The sequence below is a fragment of the Falco cherrug genome, chromosome 1 (assembly GCF_023634085.1).
Source record: "Falco cherrug isolate bFalChe1 chromosome 1, bFalChe1.pri, whole genome shotgun sequence".
Taxonomy (NCBI): Eukaryota; Metazoa; Chordata; class Aves; order Falconiformes; family Falconidae; genus Falco; species Falco cherrug.
In genome coordinates this window covers 72191468-72210371 of record NC_073697.1, presented here as the reverse complement: position 1 = coordinate 72210371, position 18904 = coordinate 72191468, and the positions used below count along the sequence as shown (strand labels likewise).

At 39.1% G+C, this 18904-nt stretch overlaps 1 protein-coding gene across 10 annotated transcripts in view; it reads left to right on the top strand.

Annotated features, from left to right (window-relative positions):
- Positions 1-18904, top strand: part of RAP1GDS1 (Rap1 GTPase-GDP dissociation stimulator 1) — a 101323-nt gene that overhangs the window by 32442 nt on the left and 49977 nt on the right. For 5 of the 10 annotated variants that reach the window (XM_055701045.1, XM_055701047.1, XM_055701052.1 and 2 more), the window contains exon 2: positions 2699-2809. In XM_055701045.1, coding sequence (XP_055557020.1) covers positions 2699-2809 — 111 coding nt within the window. Of the gene's footprint in view, positions 1-2698; positions 2810-3224; positions 3375-18904 lie in introns of those variants that run through there. The other 5 variants (XM_055701048.1, XM_055701046.1, XM_055701044.1 and 2 more) reach the window with 2 other exon arrangements.

The window sequence follows — 18904 nt, the reverse complement described above, 5'->3', positions numbered from 1 at the left end:
TTAATTTCTACTATCATTTTAGAAGTACCTATAGTATCCAGTCATATCTTGTGAAATGGCAGTTTGGCACCTATTGCAACATAGTTTCATTAGATATTTTTAAAGTAACCCGTCAATTTATTTTTGAAGTGTCTGTCTAAAGTTGAAGTCAAATGTCCATGTATGTCAGTGGGATGTGCAGATGCTTGGTACCATGAAAAATTTAGTTGTCTTAGGGAATAAAATATCTGGATAGTCACATTCGAAATTTTTGCCCAAAATACAACATTCTGCATATCATATGTAACTGTATAGTGATAAAATAGTGAGCTCTTTCCCCAGAAGAACTTAACCTGGCACTGAGCAGGAAGGGGAGGTAGGAAAAAAGTCTGGGAAGACCTTCATAATTATGTTGCAGGTTCTGATGTGGCATGTAGTGGAAGAAATTACAAGTATTTGAGGTAAAGCACTTGTTTCTTTGCACAATGAAATAATAAGTGGGATCTAGTGATATATTGGGCACATGCAAGGTAGAAGAGGCTGTAAGAGAGAAATAAAGTCTGGTGTGATATCTGATCACAGTAGCCTCTCTCCAGTCTGCAAAATCTGGTGTGAAGGTCAATTTCTTACATATGCGTTTTCTTCTTCCACAGATTGTAGGAACCCCTGTTTTTAATATATGTAGTAGATTTAGTCCTTGTACTAGAAATGGTTGCTACAGTATCAAAGCTGAGTGTGTGAGTATACAGGGACATGAGATGCCTGTAGGATGGAAGAGAATTGGTGCCATACTAGTGGAAAACTGAAAAAAAAAATATGAGAGGGAGGTGGTTGAGAAAAGTCTAAGAGGAGGTGGAATGTACAATGTTCTGTTGTAGTACTGGGGCTGGACATTGGGTACCATACACCTGTGTCTTTTGAATATTCTTTCTTGAATAATTTAAACCATGAGACTTTTCAGTGCATGCTCAGCTCTACTGTTGGTTAAGTGTCATTCAATAAATGTGCTGCAGTAAGCCTGCTAGAGGGTAACGTTAAGTCAGTACAAGGGAAAATGATAAATCTTTTCTTCTTTTTTTTCTTGTTAGCTTGTTCCAGGAGGTATCAGTTCAGTGTAGTGAGGACAGGTGGCAAGGAGGCAGGTTTAAGATCTCAAGGAGCACAACCATGCAGCTGCCCCAGAAACTTTTACAGAGTTGCCTGCATGCTGCTGACTGCATTTAGGAGTAATGGAATACCTGGCTATAGTGTAGCTAGGAACATGTTCATTACTTAATAGACAAACTAACAGCCTGATAAACAACTTCATGACAAATTTCTTACCTAAATACTGAGCACTTAAAAAATGAAGCATCTTACCTTTATCTGCATGGGATATTGGGCTTCAAAAGCATATGCTAATAAAAGATGGGTGTAGGACAGAAGCCACAGCTTTGAGCAGCAGAACAGCTCCAGGAGTGAGATTGCATGCAGTCTCCTCGTGAGGTGCTTGCTGCTGTGTCTCTGCTGGGCAGCCAGTATCTCAGACAAATAAAGGGAAGTTCTTGCCATGCCTCCTGTCCTTTGCACCATGCCATATGTGGGCAAGTGAAGAGGAGGCAAAGCACAGCAGCTGCCAGCTCGCCTAAGAAGGGGGCTTCCTACATTGGTGTGAAGCTCTAAGGCAGCACTGGCTGCCATTCAGGCGTAGAAGATACAGTGATGCATTGCAAAGAAACTGTACCTACAGTTCTGTAGGGCTTGGGTCAAGGCTTTTTGGTTAGTCACTGGGGAACAAGAGACAACTAGACACTATTCAACATTATTTGTTTTGAGTAACACTTTCCGCTTACCGAGAGAGTTGGCATGGAAACTGAATCAGCACTCATTTTTTAGAAGGATAGTCCATTCAGAGTGAGGTTAGTCATCAGCAGGCAAACCAAAGAAACTCAGTCTGCAGCTGCTAACACTTATACCTTGCTTGTGAATATTCGAAATGGTAGCAGTCATATTACTTCAGCTTTTACGGGGAAAAAAAATGTGCATCTATTAAGAATTATATTATGTGGTTTGCATTGGGATGTTGGGTTGTTTTTTTTTTGAGGGAAGAGTTGTTTAATTATCTGAAATCCACAAAATAACTTTTTTATTTCTACAAGAAGCCTTATGTTTTTATGGATCAGTTGAATTTCAAGAGTTAACACAGTTCATATAAACAGTGGTGCTTATCACGTTGTGGTGGAAAATGGCATAACAGATTAAAAGGCTATAAGCTTAGCTTTAGGGATCTTTGAATATATAGCCTACACAGCACACAGAAAATGACATTTTCAATTAGCTTCCCTTTATTGATGAAAAAAAATCAAGATGTGCTTATTTCCATAGTATTTTTTTCTCGCACACAAAGGTAGAAGCAAAGAAACAGCTGCTGGTTTTCTGCATTAACTAGGCCGAGAAAATATTGATGGCTAAATTGCTGTTCAGTGGCATTTCATAAAGTGCCTGTTGGCATCCTATTCTCAGATGCAGAATGATAAAGGTATATCTAAATTTGAGAGGTTTAATTTAATCTATAAACTTTGACTCCTGGCTTTTTATATCCTCAGAATACAGACCATACATGCCTTCTTCATTGCTACAGAATCTTGTTGACTTTACAGTAACTATTTACATTCAAGGCTATAATGCTGTTACCAAATTGATGAGGACACTGATTTCTCTTTTCTTGGTGTTTACCAAGCAGATAATCTAAGTGATGCCCTGAAAAAGCTGCAGATAACAACCACTGACAGCACAGAAGATAGCTTGGAGGGATGCTTGGACTGTCTGCTTCAGGCTCTGGCACAAAACAGTAAGTTGTATGGACCTTTCAAATTTTATATCATATAATGAGATCAATGAAGTAAAATGGAGGTAGTAAAATGTGGAAGACTGACTTAAGCAGTAGGCTCCTGGATTGTCTCTTCTGCGTTTTGGGTTTTTTAACTCATGTATTTGTAACGTTCAGGTAGCAACAAAGACAGTGACAGGTGAATACCTGGATATTTGGAACAGCTGTAGTCCAGTCCTTTTTCCAATATCATGTAGTAGCACAATTACTTGTCCAATTGATCACTCTAGAAACCAAGAAACTGGATGGACAAATAAGCCTGATAGGATTGGGAGAGGGACATGGGAGCTGCTTGCTAACTCTGGTTAAAAGGCCAGAGTTTCCTATTTGTAAGTATTTTTCTTTATACTTCTGATCATATATTTTTTACTTCCAGTAGTTTCAATTAGCAGAAATAGGCTGGATGTCCAAAGATCGTCCAAATTTGACATGTGGTATGATGATAAAAATAACTGAAGAATGGAACAAGATGTCTTTTTCACCAAAAGCTGTAGAATGTATGTCCCCACACACAGTATGCAGAAAGGTACGGTAAATTAAGATGACAGTTTATAAGACTTTTCTGAGTTTAACTTTCTTAGCGCTTCAGATGATGAAAGAAGAAAAATCTGTGTACAATTTCAGGCTGAAAAACTTGTCAGGATAGATACAAGCCATGATTAGAAATTCTTCATTTAGAAAAAGTATTAGTCCTTTGTAAATATCAATACAGTCAAAAGTATGTACTATTAATAAGTTATGTTTCTTTCCCATGATGGTATTCGGTAAATCACAGCCTTTTGACTTAGTTGTTGTAAAATACTTCATGAGGGTTTTCACAATAAAATATATCCATATCAAACCAAATATGAATTATAATAGTCTCTGCAATTAATGGTAGTGGGTTTTTAATTCTGATTATTTTGCAAGGAGGTGTCAGCCAGAAGATAATAAAATATTTGGGGTTTAGATCAACCCATTTTTTGAAGATGCTGAATCATTTTTCTTATGGGTTTATTTATAATGTATATCCAATATTTCAATCCAACTTCCAGTTGGATTTCATATTTCCAGTACTTTCAAGTTTAATACCTAAATGATAATTACTAAAAAGAAGATGGTTTGAAAAGTGACAAAGTACTTAGCGCAGATAACAGAATTTACCATTTTGTCTATGAAGGTCAGATAGCTGTATCACAGAACAAGTTTTGGCACACGCAAAATAATTTTGACTGATGTACAGCAAACTTAACCAATGCATCCTGGCAACCCGATGACTCTCTTCTGTCTCAGTCTAGGGCTTTGCTCTTCCTTCCAAAATCTTTTCTCTTTGAGTCTCATAACTGCCACATCAGATAAGCAGATCATTAGGATTTTGACCTTTCTCTTTTGGGTAGTATTACAAAATTTAGCTATAAACCCTCCACCATTTACCATGTTCTTTGTGAGTCAGTAAGATGGATATGACCCTGCTGAGCTACCATATGACATGCATCTCCACATATTTTCAGTTGCCCAAGATTGAGGGCAACTAAAATAACTCACTGAAAATGAGATGGGCTATAGATGGACATTTTTTTCAACAGATTGCTGCTGAATTAGACACTTCAACACCTAAGTTTTGCTGAGTCTCTTTGGACAACAAACAGGCTTTAGTTCTCAAGATAGTCTGATGATTTTGAAAAAAATTTAAAATTCCTCATAGAAGACAGATTTCTGGTTTGAAATAAATTTGTGAGAACAGCAGTACGTTCAAAAGGCTTCAGAGATTATGAAGTAAATTGCATGTAATAAATTGATTCCACAAACAGATAGAGAATCAGCTTTCTAGATGCTGCGGTCTCTGTGTTATTACTGGGCTACCAATATATTATGACTATCCTTCCTTTGGATAGTCAACAACAAATGAATGTCCTTTCTCATAGTTCTCATCCATCCAGTTAACATCTTAATATGGATTTTGTTTATTGATTGATTGATTGATTTTTAGTTACAGTGTATACTATCATATATATGAGATATGATACAATCTAGACAGAGGATACACATTGAACTTCTGTTTCTTTGTATAAATTATTATACAGTAATAATTAGAAATCAGATTGTTTATATAAAACTACAGGTTAGTTGTAACCCAGAAATAATTTAAATAAGATCTCTCAAATAATTATTCTGCCCTCCTCTAGTATATTCCCATGTGTATGATTATATTGATAAAGTATACGTTCTATTAGAGTAAAACTAGAATAAGCCATGAAAGGAATACCTTATTTTAAGACAATTTTGTAGGACTATGTTTTCATTGGAAGTTCATGATGGTATCATAAGTCATAGAATTTAGTTCTATTTACTTTATTAAGACCTGGAGATAAAAATATTATTCTATTTTATATAAAATTTATATATTACTAATACACTAATGCAACCCACTCCCATCTACTGTCAGCCAAAAATGGCAGTTAAACCCAGTGTTAATACAATATTGTGATTTTTAGCAAAGGAAATCATAATTTCCACAACTTCAATTTGGGCATATTGCATGTTCATATCAATGTTTCAGAGACCATTACACTGCTTTTAATTGCTAACTGCATGCATGCAGCATAGGGTTGGGGCTGCTGCAGAAATGTAAGTTAAATTCCTTAGTTTACAGTGACAATTATAGTTCCATTTACTTTGCATCCAGTCTTTTAACTTTTCATTATGTTAAAACATTACAGACTACTTGCTTCCCATATTGTCTACCATATAGAAAGAGATGGCAAAGTTATAATGAATATTGTGGCTTTAAATTTCTTTTTATGTAGTCTGCTGCTCTTTCTTTTGTTTTTCACACCCATTCTGACAGCTGATCTTCTGATAATCCCAAACAGGCTGTATTGCCCCAGAACTGATATCTCCTGTGTTGCTTTACAAGCTATTCTGCTTTTTGTCACACCAAATTAAGGTGTGTGCACGCATGTGCTATGCTACACAAGGGTGAATCTAATAGTTTGCTGAGTGTGATAACTGCTGGTAAATATTTGGCAAGCCAAATTCAAATGGTTTTAGCTACTGTTTGTCCAGGAAGATAATTGCATAGCCCTTCATTCACATCTGAGACCCAGGTCTGAAAATCCTGCACAGATGGTTTCTTTAAGAGACATTGTTTGGAAACATGAATATTCCTGTTTATGCAGATATTTTAGTTCTTATCTGTCACCAGCACTTCTGGCTGAGACCAGTCCTATATGGCCTAGCTTGAGGCACTTGATAAAACTGAGGACTTTAGGATGGAAGAGGCAGCAATGATAATGTGTCACAGTTTAAACCCAGCTGGCGACTGAGCACCAGGCAGCCGCTCACTCCCCCCACAGTGGAATGGGGGAGAGGATTGGAAGAGTAAAAGTGAGAAAACTTGTTGGTTGAGATAAATAGTTAATAATAGTTAAAGCAAATGCTGCACATGCAAGCAAAGCAAAACAAGGAATTCATTCACTGCTTTCCATAGGCAGGCAGGTGTTCAGCCATCCCTAGGAAAGCAGGGCTCCATCATGTGTAACGATTACTTGGGAAGACAAACACCATAATGCTGAATGTCTCTCCCGCTTTCTTCTTCTTCCCCCAGCTTATATATACTCAGCATGACCGTCTATGTTACGGAATATCCCTTTGGCCAGTTCGGGTCAGCTGTCCTGGCTGTGTCCGCCCCCCGCAGTTTCCCATGCCCATCCAGCCCTCTCGCTGGGAGGGCCAGAGAAACTGAAAAGTCCTTGAGTTAGTATAAACCTTACCTAGCAACCACTAAAAAGATCAGTGTGTTATCAACATTGTTCTCACACCAAATCCAAATCGCAGCACTGCATGGTCTACTAAGAAGAAAACTAGCTCTATCCCAGCTGACACCAGGACACAGAGGAATAAGAGAGAAGCATGCATTAGAAATGCTTTAGAATAATAACATACCTCATTTTGTGTGGCCTTCCTTCAGCATTTCCAGTGAAGTTAGCTGGCATTGCTGGGAACTTTGCACCTGTAAGGCCTGCAGTAATGAAGACATGCAGTAGGTTAGCTGGGAATCTAGACAATATTAAGTCTGCACAGCTCTCTTCACCTCTGTGGATCTACCTCATTCACGTAAGCTGAGATTCTGCCCACCTTACTTCTGAAAGGAAAACATGAATGCTTGATTTCTCTCTACCTGCCAGCATTCACCATCTCTAGATGGCTAAACTTTCCATAATTTAGATTTTTAAAGGAAGGCTGTGGTGCATGATCCATAAAGCAGTGTTAGCAAAGAAATACTCAGCCATGCATTGAATGAAGTACTGGCCTATACTGAATGAGGAGATAAAATCCATATATCACATGTGTTTTCTTTTAAAACTATATATTAAAACAAATTACTCCATTGTCTGCCCCACATAATTGGGTTCTTTCTATATAGATGTATTTTGATGTGTTATTGTCAGAAAAGAATTTTGCTGATCTGGAGGCAGACTGCTGTTATATGGAGCGTGGAATGATCCTCGCAGTCAGAAAAGGCAAAACCCAAAGAATTACTTGTCGGAGAATGAGATTCCAAGGTTCTGCAGCTTTTTTTTAAAATTCAGCTTAAAAAAGCCCCTCTGAGATTAACTGTGCATTGCAAAATGAAATTTCTTTTTGTGTTTAATATGTCAGAACTCCTTAGAATTTGAGACTTTTTACAAACAGAGGTAATTTTCTACCCCTGCGATGGGCTAGAGCAATAAACAGCTTATCTTGTAGCTGCTTTATAATAATGTGTGTAAAAAAGAAAATAATTGAAGTCTGCAGAAAAAGTCCACAGGAGGAAACTGGGGGAAGGAGAGCTGTAGTAGAAGAATCTGGATGTATTTTTCTCAGAGAAATGCAGCTGTGTCACCTCCCTGTGCTGCCTGCCCTCCCCTTGGGCTTCAGACAGCCCTCTGACCAGTATACAAGTGTTGCATGCATGTCTGCAGCCCACAGCCATCTAACTCAAGGTCTTAGCCATAGTTATGGAAGCTGTATATTTGCTCTGATATTTTTGCTAAGTTTCTGTCATATTTAGCAACTTCGGAATTCAAGGGTATTTTGTGTTGTTTTTGTAAATGACAGTTTACAGAGGAACATTCTCTGAAATCTCATTCTTCCCCTGCATACAAGTGGTGCTGAAAGTTACGCTAAAGATGCAAGGGAGGCGTATTTGCTTTCCTGACCAACAGAAATTTTTAGTGCAAATACTGTAGAAAAATTACAGTATTAAAACATCAGCTCCAGTGGCATCATTAGACTGGGTATATTACTGAATTTTACTATTTTTTGAATAATAGGAAACAACTAAATGTTACAAGCTGAAGTGACTTTCTGTTTTGGAACCAAAACCTATCTTGTGAAAAAGAAAACAGTTATTGGTTTCAACAGTTTTGTTCGTTCTAAAAGCACAATGTTACATGTTTTACTATGATAATTCAAAGAACATAAGAGAACTAAACTAGTTATATGTAGAAAAAAATCTGTGAGACAATGGATACAACTTCATTTATGATTTTATTGGCTCAGATATTTTCAATATAAGCATTAATGGCAGGCTAAGGTAAGAGAAAAATATGATAACTTAACATATGCTTTGCAGCTTGGAATCTATTTAAAAAAACCCCAACTTGTCAAAAGAATGAGTAAAGCACTTACTGGAGAAAAGTATTTTGAGAGATCGTACACTTACATTTCTGGAAAGAAGTAGTAAGTGCTTTATTTTTTATCTTACACTCAAAGAAAAATATGGGTATGTACTATTGGGTATTGGAAACAATATGTTACTTGTATAGGGAAATACAACAGAAAACAGTATTTGCCTTGGTTTTATATCAACATACACATATTTATACCTACTAAGAGCTGTCTCATAAATATTGTTCCTATCAAAAAAGTGCAGAAATCCCAAGATCCTCAAATAAGAGGTCCACAAGAAAGGACTGCCTGAGGAAAAGAAAACAAGAAGGAAATAGAAGTTTTCTTTTAAACCACAGGCCTTCTGGGACATAATTATTGCAGCAACAACAACAAAAAAAATGTTATTGCTCGTCCAGACATGCTGCGTTTTAGATACAGGAGGTTATAGCAGACATAAATAACCCAGTTTTGATAAATGAGAAATCTGAAAATCTGCTGAGAACGTTATTTTTGGCTCCGGTATACTCAGTGTAAGAGGCTGGAAATGCCTGCTAATCCCAGCCTTCAGCACCTGGCTCTGAAAAATCTGTGACATATAACCGAAGTGCAAAGGCTAGCATGTGCATTTGAAACATTTTTTTACATACACTTTTTGGGAGGCTAAGAGTATGAGTTTTCCCAAGTTTGTGTGGGAAAATGGCTGAACAAAATCACATGAATAAAGATAAGCTTAACTGAGAAGCCAGGGCCCCAATTTTGAAAGAGATTTAGAAAATTTGGAAAGCTCTTGGAGTTCAAAGAAGATTTAAAATAATGCACTTTACCTTGAAGATGTGGTTGATTAAGATGCGGTGTTTTGTATTTGTTGAGCTATGCTGGTACCTGGTAAGTCAAGGAATCGTCAGATGACACATGAAAATTTTAAATTCATGTTTGAAACTGAAAATTTCAGATTATCCTAAGGCTTCTTTGGCCTTTCATTTTTCTCCTCACACAGTTTCTTTAGGTTATTTTGCTTTGCCCCAAAACATATTTTGATTGTATACTGTAGCAGTGTTTTGCTTTGAATATACTCACTGTGTTGTATCAGAGAAAATAACTTCGTTACAAACTGCCTGAGCAACTGTAAGCAACTTCGCCATCACCGCCCGCTGATTCAGCTCTGTGGTCTTGAGATCGTAAGCTCAGCCCTCCTACCTAAAGCTTCTGTTCAGGTTTTTCTCTTGAAAGTCACCAGTGGGTTTTCTCAAATGCGTTGGTTCCTGTTTGACAGCATCACAGAGGAGGATGTGTTAGCATCTGGACTGCTTAAGAAAATGTTGGATTTTTGCAGAGACTGCAGATTTCTCACATTCCTTCATCAGTGATGAAACTTTCCATCCAATGCCCTGAATCTTCTGTAGGCACTTGCTTTCAAAGGCATCTAGTTTCCTCTCTTTAATGTTTTGGTGGATTTCCAGTTCTCACAACCATATGTTAACACAGAGGTTATATTCGAGTTGGAAATTCTTCATTTTATTCTGCTCTTTATGTCTGTGGCTTCCATATGTTGTTGAATACAGTTAGTACTTATGCTCTTCCTATACTTGATGTCCTTTTTCCTGATCTTCACTGGCCATAGAAGATGGAGCAATTCCTCTGCTGAAGCAGAAAAATCATGGAGAATTTAGAGATAATGTTTTGTAATTGTTAAATTCAGAGCTCAGCTAAAAAAAATACAAAATTTTAAAATATATTATTGTCACTATTAATGCCTTTGATTTATGAAAAATATGAGAGCTTTCCTTTTTGAACATTTTTGACAGTTTAGTGTACGTACTCTTATTTATTCATTGCAGAGTCAGGTAAGCAGCTCTCTGCTTAACTTTTAACGCATGAGAGTGTCATCGGATTTCCATGAAATCTTGTACTTCTTTAGTACACACAGGATTAAGCAATAGTCATTTCATCTTTTGTTTCTGTGATCCTCTCACACATTAGTATGGCAGTAAAAGATGTGCTACCCTCCCACCCCAAACAGAAAAAAATTAAATTGTAGAACCTCTTGTCCTAGCAGAGTTATTCTGAGGTATAAATGTTATCAGAAATCACTTCCATTTTGTCCCATTAGCTAGACATCTTAAGCTTACTCCTTTCCCTTTCTGAAGCATGGAGAAAAACCCTCCACATTTCACAGCTTACTCAAGCAAACCTGTCCTTAAACATCACCAAATTAACCTTTCTCTATTTTGAAGAGACTGTTAGAGCAGATTAAGAGTAAAATCAGGTGACAATCATTTCATGTGGATTGTGACCAAGTAACAAGGCTTTCATGATTGTGAATGCTTGATGTTACAGCAGCACACATGTTTAGAGCACAGAGTAAAATTAGTAAAACAAATATAAGGAAAGGTCCTGATTTTGCCAACATTTATATATATTCTTACTGTTAAGGTCGTATAGTCTTACATTCTGGTAGTCCTGCTGAGGTCAAGAGGTATATTTTGTATGTATAAAGCTATATATGTGGCAAAGTGTTTGCATGTTCAAGGCTAAAATATGTACAGCCTCTTTTAGCGATTCCTTTTTTTTTGGGTCACCATCCATCTTTATTCTTACGGCAGTAGGTGTCAAGGAAAGCATTCTTCTTTCAAAGGTGTATTTTCAGTTTTTTAATTAGTACACTGGCTATGTTGAGCGTCATATGAACCTGGTTTTCTTGATGCAGAGTATAAAGCTGTAAAATCGAAGGAAAAAGCACAACATAAGCTTTAGCTTTTGCCATTGATTTGTTTTACCACATCTATATTAGTAGAAATTAATATAACATTTAACATAATTGGGAATATTTTGCATGATGAAAAATCATTTTAATCAGCTTGTATGCATAAAATCAAGTCTTATGCTCACAGAAATGGTGATAATGGATTACAGAGGAAAAAATTTTTGACAGGAGCATTTTCATATGGAGAGATTGTTTTGGTGAGTGAATGTAACAGTACAGCTTCCTACCTGCAACCCCTTACTGCTGATGCAGCTATACTGCCAAAAGCTACAAAAATAATAAAAGTCTGTTTTGTTGGTGACGTTACTTTCTGAGGGATGTAGTGTAAGGAATTGTAGCAAAGGAACATTTTGTAGCAGAGCCAGAAGTTCTAATTGAATTGGGCCAGCTCAGCAAATGAAGCTCATTGCAGTCCATTAAGTTTACCTGAGAAGACTTCTAGTCAAATCCCTTTCTGAAAGTCGGAGATCCTGATGGATGTTTTGTAAGAGGGAGTATTTGCTCAAACACTGTGTTAGAGAGTGTTCCTTCTTTTTGCTGAAGTAAGATATTTGTTACATCTTGGCTCAGGAAGCTGTTGCCTTTTCATGGCACTGTATACACATAATCCAGAGAAGTTTCATCGTAAGTGATATATATAATATATTATTACAGTATACCTATTTAATTGGAACATACTAAATCAAGGTGACTGCTTTTTATTGGACTGCCTCCCAGTAAACTGGCATACCCTAATGATACTGAATGGTAATCACTGCTGCTTAGTGGGATTACATTTTACATAAATTCCTCTTAATAGTGATGTATTTAGCTAGTGCCAGATAGTTAAATGATGTTTATCCAAGTGTTAACTTCCAAGTGTTATTCATTGAATACACAATGTACCAAATAAAGATTATATATTATATATATTTTTCTTCGCAGAAGGCATCAGTGAATAGCAGTTCCAGATAATAGAATTGACAAATTTCTTTTTAGACTGTGTTTCTGAAATGCAATACAGAAGCGAAGGAAAAAGCTTGGTTTTTACAAAAAGTTGTAGTTAGAGATCATGTAAGTCACAATTTCATGTCTGAAATTTCATTCTTAGTTTTGTCTCTGTCCCTTATGACTTACGATTAGCTTTTCCTTAAGCTAATTTGGCAACAAAACTTTGTAAAAATATCAGTAGCTAAAAAATTCCTTTGTATGTAGATGTACTCTTCCAATAAGCATTGGGCAGAATTTTACAGCAGGCATTAGAGCTTGCTTGAGAACACTCTTAAGAGATTGCTTAAAAGGAATACAAAGCACTTCCTGCATATATAATTTGCCGCTTTCAAATCTGATTTGTTTTTTAAACTAAATTGAAATTGGAAAAAGGATTTTACACTATGAGTCTAGTATTTCTCTTATGCAGATTGAAAAACCGAAGCATGAGGATACTTAAGGCTTTACCCAGGGTCTTTGTAGTAAGTCCAGTTAGTACAAGTAACAGAGCAGGCAGATTAAAATGTCCACATAGGCCAAGTATAAAACATGAAGGTGCTAGTGGATAACATTTCTACTAAGATGCTAGACAATGAACTTGGCAGCTGAGGCGCTAATATCAAACTTTCACCAACTGTGCTACTGAAGTGGTTACCTCCTGCAGAGGGTAAGTCAGAAGGAGGGAGCGGGGAAACTAACAGCTCAGATAAATCCACCAAACTATGTGTCAGGGCTCTAAACTAGATTGAGTTCAGGAACTCAGGGGTTCTGAGCTGCCTAACTTTAATGTTCTGCCTTGTGCTGTGACATATCCGTGGAAGTATTGATGTGCATACATCTTCATTGAAGGCAAAGCTGTCATGTATTTTTATTAAATTACTTCATTGGTACCTGCAGCAGGCTATTCAAGGGGTGGGTCTCATCCTGAATTTCCTTTCCTCTTAGGATACAGCTTTTTGAGAATTTAATCAGTAGGAATCATGCAGCTACTTGCTTGATGAATCTCTCTCCATCTGTCCTTCCTTCCTTGTTAGAGCTGAGATTTTAATTACAAACATCTGTGCACTTTCTCTGTTTCGTCATCAAAAATAGGAATTGAATGTCCCTGTTGCTGCTGGCAAAGACAGAACAGAGCAAACACCATGATGGAAACATTTGCACAGCTAAGGGAGAATCTCTCCCCCTGCCTCCTTGGGGTCTAGTTAGAAGGGTAGGTGAGCAAGCAGATTGTATTTTTGGGGGCTTCTCCATGTGAGGAGGAGCATAACAAAAGGAAGTTATATTTATACATGTATTTCTATGTATAAATTATTACTAGAGGATTTTTTTCCCCCTGTAAAAACAACTCTATAGTTGGAACAGTCTTTTTGGCTAAGGTATGTTAAGCAAAAGCCTCCTTATCGGTGGTGTATTCTTTATTACATGAGAGCACATAGATTGTTTCACTGAAGTTCTTTACAACCCACTTTTTGTGCTCTTGTAGTCAGACTAAAACCTCCATTTTGTGGTTTGGAAAATACAGTAGGAGGCTATGGAGAGAGAGAGAGAGAGAGCAAGAGCTTGAGGGGGCCATATATGGAGAGAGAGAGCATTAATACTTACTCTTGGTCACGTAAACCTTTTTTACTGTGGTGGTTAGGAAAATGTGCCAGTTAAAAAGATATCCCTCGCTCCCTTCATTCTCCTCCCTTTTGCCTTCTGAAAGAGCAGGTGGGAAGTTCCTTTCATAATACACATGGCATATCGTTATTTATTCATGTGTTCATCTTTCTTTTTCTGATGAAAGTACATGTAGGAGGAACATTATAAATCCAAGGTAATTTTCTACAGTAGCTACAGGAGGCTTATAAAACATTTTTGCAGCTAGAAATACATGCATTTTTCAAAAAAGTGTATTGCAAACACAGCTGGCTTAATAAAGAGGACACACAAAGCTGCTCACTTACAGTTCTGTGGCGTGCCTCATTTCTCATGTAAAGCTCCACAACATGGGAATTATTGCAGTGCTAGCCTTCACTACTGTTGAGTTACATCTAATAGTGTAACTTAAACTTAACGTTCATAGAGAACAGGAACGGTGAACCTATAGCTTCCTTCTGCTGGCAAGGACAAAGTAGTAGTGCTTCTGAAAGGTATGCTTTGCCTTGCCTTGCCTTCCCCGTCCTTGCCTTTTCTTTCACTTGAAGGTGGATGAAATGATGCAGAGAGGAGAAAAGAGTGAATAGAGAGGAGTGAAATTTCACAGGAAATAGAGCTCAGAGGGAAGAGAGTGTAGAATTTAATCTGAGACATTCATTGGATTTTTTTCCTATAGTGATTTCTGCTACTTAATTAAGCAGTCTCATAGCCACGGTGCTCAGCTCTCCAGCTCTGATCTATGGCATTAAAGAATTTCCTGCCCACACCCTTTATTATTCTGACTTCAGGCGCTGCAAAAAACATGAGAAGCAAGGATATTGATATTTTAATCATCCGGCTATGACGTTAATAAGATTTTGGCACTATGTGATATAACATACCCTTTGTCTTGATATCTAGTGATACAAAGAGACATCTAGAGCTGCAGGTTTAACCTTAGAGGTTTTTGCCCCAGTTGTGCTGCCATGGCACATCACTGTATTATATTGTGTGCAAAACGGCTGTTTCTAAAGCAGCAGTTACAGTCCTACAGTGTCTTTGCTTTAAGATAGAGGGCAGCAGGTGCTCTACAGGTGGGTTGGTGCATGCAGTCTGAAAATCAGGCTTTAAAAGGAAGCATTTGAAATCTGGACATCACACATAGCAAAAGGATTTTGAGGTATAGCACCCTAACGTCAGACTACCTAGGTTGTTAGGTTTCCTTAAGAGACAAGTTGAACAGATTTGAAAGGGCGTGCAATTCTGCTAAAGGAGTTAAAATGATAAGGCATAAGCCAGCTTTTTAACGTGTGATTAACATTGGCTATAATTTCCCTTTTCTCCATTATAGAAAGCATGGAAAGAGATTATATGGTCGGGATTTTGCCAAGATCTTTCTTGCTTTTAGAGAAATGTTTGGTTTTACTTGCTCCAACTGCAATTGACAATACATTGAAATAGTGATTCAAAAGATTACAAATGAAATTATTTTGAAAACTTATTTAGGCTCTAGTAATTTACTAGGGTGCCCAGAATGAAACTACCATGCAGCAGATTCATGTCCTTAACAGACAATACCCCTTTTGTGCATACACATGCAGATAGGAAGCCAGGCAGGCCTTCTCCAGCCTCCAAAGAGAACAAATACAGGCAAAAATTGAGGGTTGTCTGTGATAAAGCCATTAGCAATTTTTTCCCTTCGTTTCTGTCCCTGTCTGTGTCCCATTGCCTTTTATGCATTTATACAGCACTTGTGTTATAGAAGCTGAGCGAAAAAGAGGCAGAGGTGCATGGGCCCCAGCGGATGGGCAGTCTAAATCCATGCTTTCTAAAGGCCCTGCCCTAAGAACCATCAACCATGCCACTCTCTAGTTATAAGTCTGGCTTGATTTAGGGCAGTTATTTGCTTTTCAATCGCAGCTGCAGTCCCCTCCTATCGCAGTTTTTGCCTTCAGTGCTCACTGCAGAACAGGGTCTAGAACTGCACACGACATGTGCGCAGTCACACACCAGACTCGTAGCTCATGTTTTGCAAGTATCTAGAAAGTAATTGTTCCATTTGGGCACTTCTAAGAAACATGAACTGCTTATATACCTACAGCTGTGCTGAAATAATCTTCAAAAGCTCCAACTTGGTATTTTTTTCTACAGCTATGTATTTCTGAGAATCAAGGAGGATGGGGAGAGGGGCTCCAGGCCCCTGAGCAGTGGGAAGCGGTGAGACACCAAGAACGACAGCTCTGACTCAGCGTGGGCATGGTCAGGAGTGAAGGTGCCCGGACCCCTGCACATACCAAAGCATCCCCTGGGAATGTGGCGAGCAGAGACAGGGCACCTGGGGGGGACACCACCCCCCTACCAGCTCAAAGAGGCGAGCTCCAATAGTGGTCATTGTCCCCCCAGAAGGAACCTAGCTATGGTTTCCACCTGGCCAAAAGCCAGTGCTGGAAGGCATGTGGCGGCCGAGATGGAGCTCCCTTGTAAACATGCAGCTGTTCAGGTCCTGGGCTGCAGGGGAGAGCCTGAGCCTGTTGCTGGTACCAGAGGGCAGCAGAGATGACAGCTGTGTGAGGTATGACCAGGTGGATGATCTGCTCAGCCTGGTGGCAGAGCTGAAAGGGGAAGCATGGGCAACAAGGAGGAGGAGCAGGAAGCCATCGTGCAGCAGCAAGACTGACATAATCACCATCATGGAAACATGGCAGGATAACTTGCATGACTGGAGTGCTGCAGTGGATGAGTATAAACTCTTCAAAAGGGATAGACAAGGAAGGAGAGATGGTGGGGAAGCTTTGTAGGTCAGGGAGTGTTTCAACTGCCTAGAGCTGAATGATGGTGACAGTAGGGTTGAGTGTTTGTGGGTAAGAATCAGAGGGAGGGCCAACAAGGCGGGTATCCTGGTGGGAGTCTGTTATAGACCACCCAGCCGGGATGAAGAGACAGATGAAACGTTCTACAAGCATCTGGGAGAAGTCTCAAGATCACTAGCCCTTGTTCTCATGGGGGACTTCCACCTACCAGGTGTCTGCTGGAAATATGACACAGCCAAGAGGAAACAGTCCAGGAGGTTCCTGAAAAGTGTGGAAGAACTGCCTGACACAGCTGGTCAGTGAGCCAGCCAGGGGAGATGTCCCGTTGTGGTGGGTTGACCTTGGCTGGATGCCAGGTGCCCACCAAGCCACTCTATCACTCCCCTTCTCAGCAGAAGGGAGCAGCAGCAGGCCATCCCCATGTGCCAAAAGATGAGCCGGCAGGGAAGAAGACCAACCTGGCTGAACAAAGAGCTTTGGCTGAAACTCAGGGAAAAAAAGGAGAGTTTATGACCTTTGGAAGAAGGGGCAGGCAACTCTGGAGGGCTATAGGGATGTCACGAGGTTATGCAGGGCAAAGATTAGAGAGGTGAAAGCCCAGCTAGAACTCAGGCTGGCCACTGCTGTAACAGGTAACAAAAAATGCTTTTACAAATACATTAGAAACAAAAGAAGGGCCAAGGATAATCTGCAATCTTTACTGGATGTGGTGGGGAACATTGCCACAAAGGATGAGGAAAAGGCTGAGGTACTCAGTGCTTTCTTTGCCTCACTTTTTAATAGCAAGACCTGCTTCCCTCTGGGTACTCAGCCCTGTGAGCTGGAAGACCGGGATGAGGAGCAGCAGAATGAAATCCCCACAGCCCAGAGGAAGACAGTCAGTGACCTGCTGCTCCACTTAGACGTGCAGAAGTCTATGGGGCTGGATGGGACCCACCTGAGGGTACTGAGGGAGCTGTCAGAAGAGTTCATGAAGCCACTCTCTTTGGACCAGGCTGCCCAAGGAGGTGGTGGCATCGCCATCCCTGGAGGTGTTTAGAAAACACATAGATGCAGTGCTTAGGGACATGGTTTATTGATGGACTTGGCAGTCCCAGCTTAATGGTTGGACTTGGTGATCTCAGAGGTCTTTTCCAGCCTGAATACTTCCATGATTTTTGGAATACTACCTGAATTTTGGTTTGGACTTCCAAGTTTCCACGGGGCAGTCCTGTGCATCATCTGCCTGTTAAGCCCTCCTCCTTTAAAAGAATATAAAAAATACTGAGAAAAAATGCTAGATTTAACAAGGAAATTTTAGGTTTATATATAAGGAGTCTTGGTCCAATTAAAACACCTTTCCTTGTGTAAGCATTTCAAAAGCCCACCAAAAAGATTGATTTGTCTGTAACTGAAATGTCTGCCAATTACATATGACTAAAGAAATTAATTTGTATATTTCAGCACATATCCCCCCCACCTTCTTTATTAGAATGTTAATGTGATGAATACATAATCCCAGAAAAAAAATATTATTTATTCTGCAGATACAAAGCAAGAACATTTAGAGTAATGTGCATGAGGATGTAACAGCAATTTTATTGGCACATTCCCTTAGGATGCCTTATATGGAGGATGTACTATAAACTACCTGCAAGGATTTAGTGGCATACAGTCATATCTCTATTTTGACACCAAATTAATTTGTATATTACACCAAGTGTAAATTGTAGATGTTCTGCAGAGAAAGAGCAGGGCTTAGGTAGACTTGTAGTAGACAAGCTGAAGCACTCCATGGCATTTTTTACATCCAAGGCAATTACTAATAAAAAAAACCTCGGAGAGCACTGTGGGTGGCATAGGTAGTAGCTATTCTTCTGCTTGATGCCGGAGTAATGTGCTTTTCCCCACAGTTATGCACTCAGTCTGGGTAGTGGAGGTAGTAGTGGTGTCCCTGCCCAGTGATAGAGAAACACTCACTGCCAGTCAGATTAATCAGTCTTCCCCCTTTTGTGACTAGCAAAGGTTTGTGGTTGGTACTTAGCCTGGGTAACAAGAACCAGTGAGATGTTGGTTTGAAGGAGAGTGTATATGCAGGTGTGCCTCCTGTACTGCCTGAGTAGGAAAAAAGGCAATGCTCTGTTTTCATCTATGTGATTCCAGCAAGGTGATTACCCAGTTTCTGACAGGTCTGTTAAACGCTGTGCAAAAGTGACCTTATGGTCACTCGCATATCTTAATAAAATAAATCAGTGCATATCTGCTACACAATTGACCTGGAGA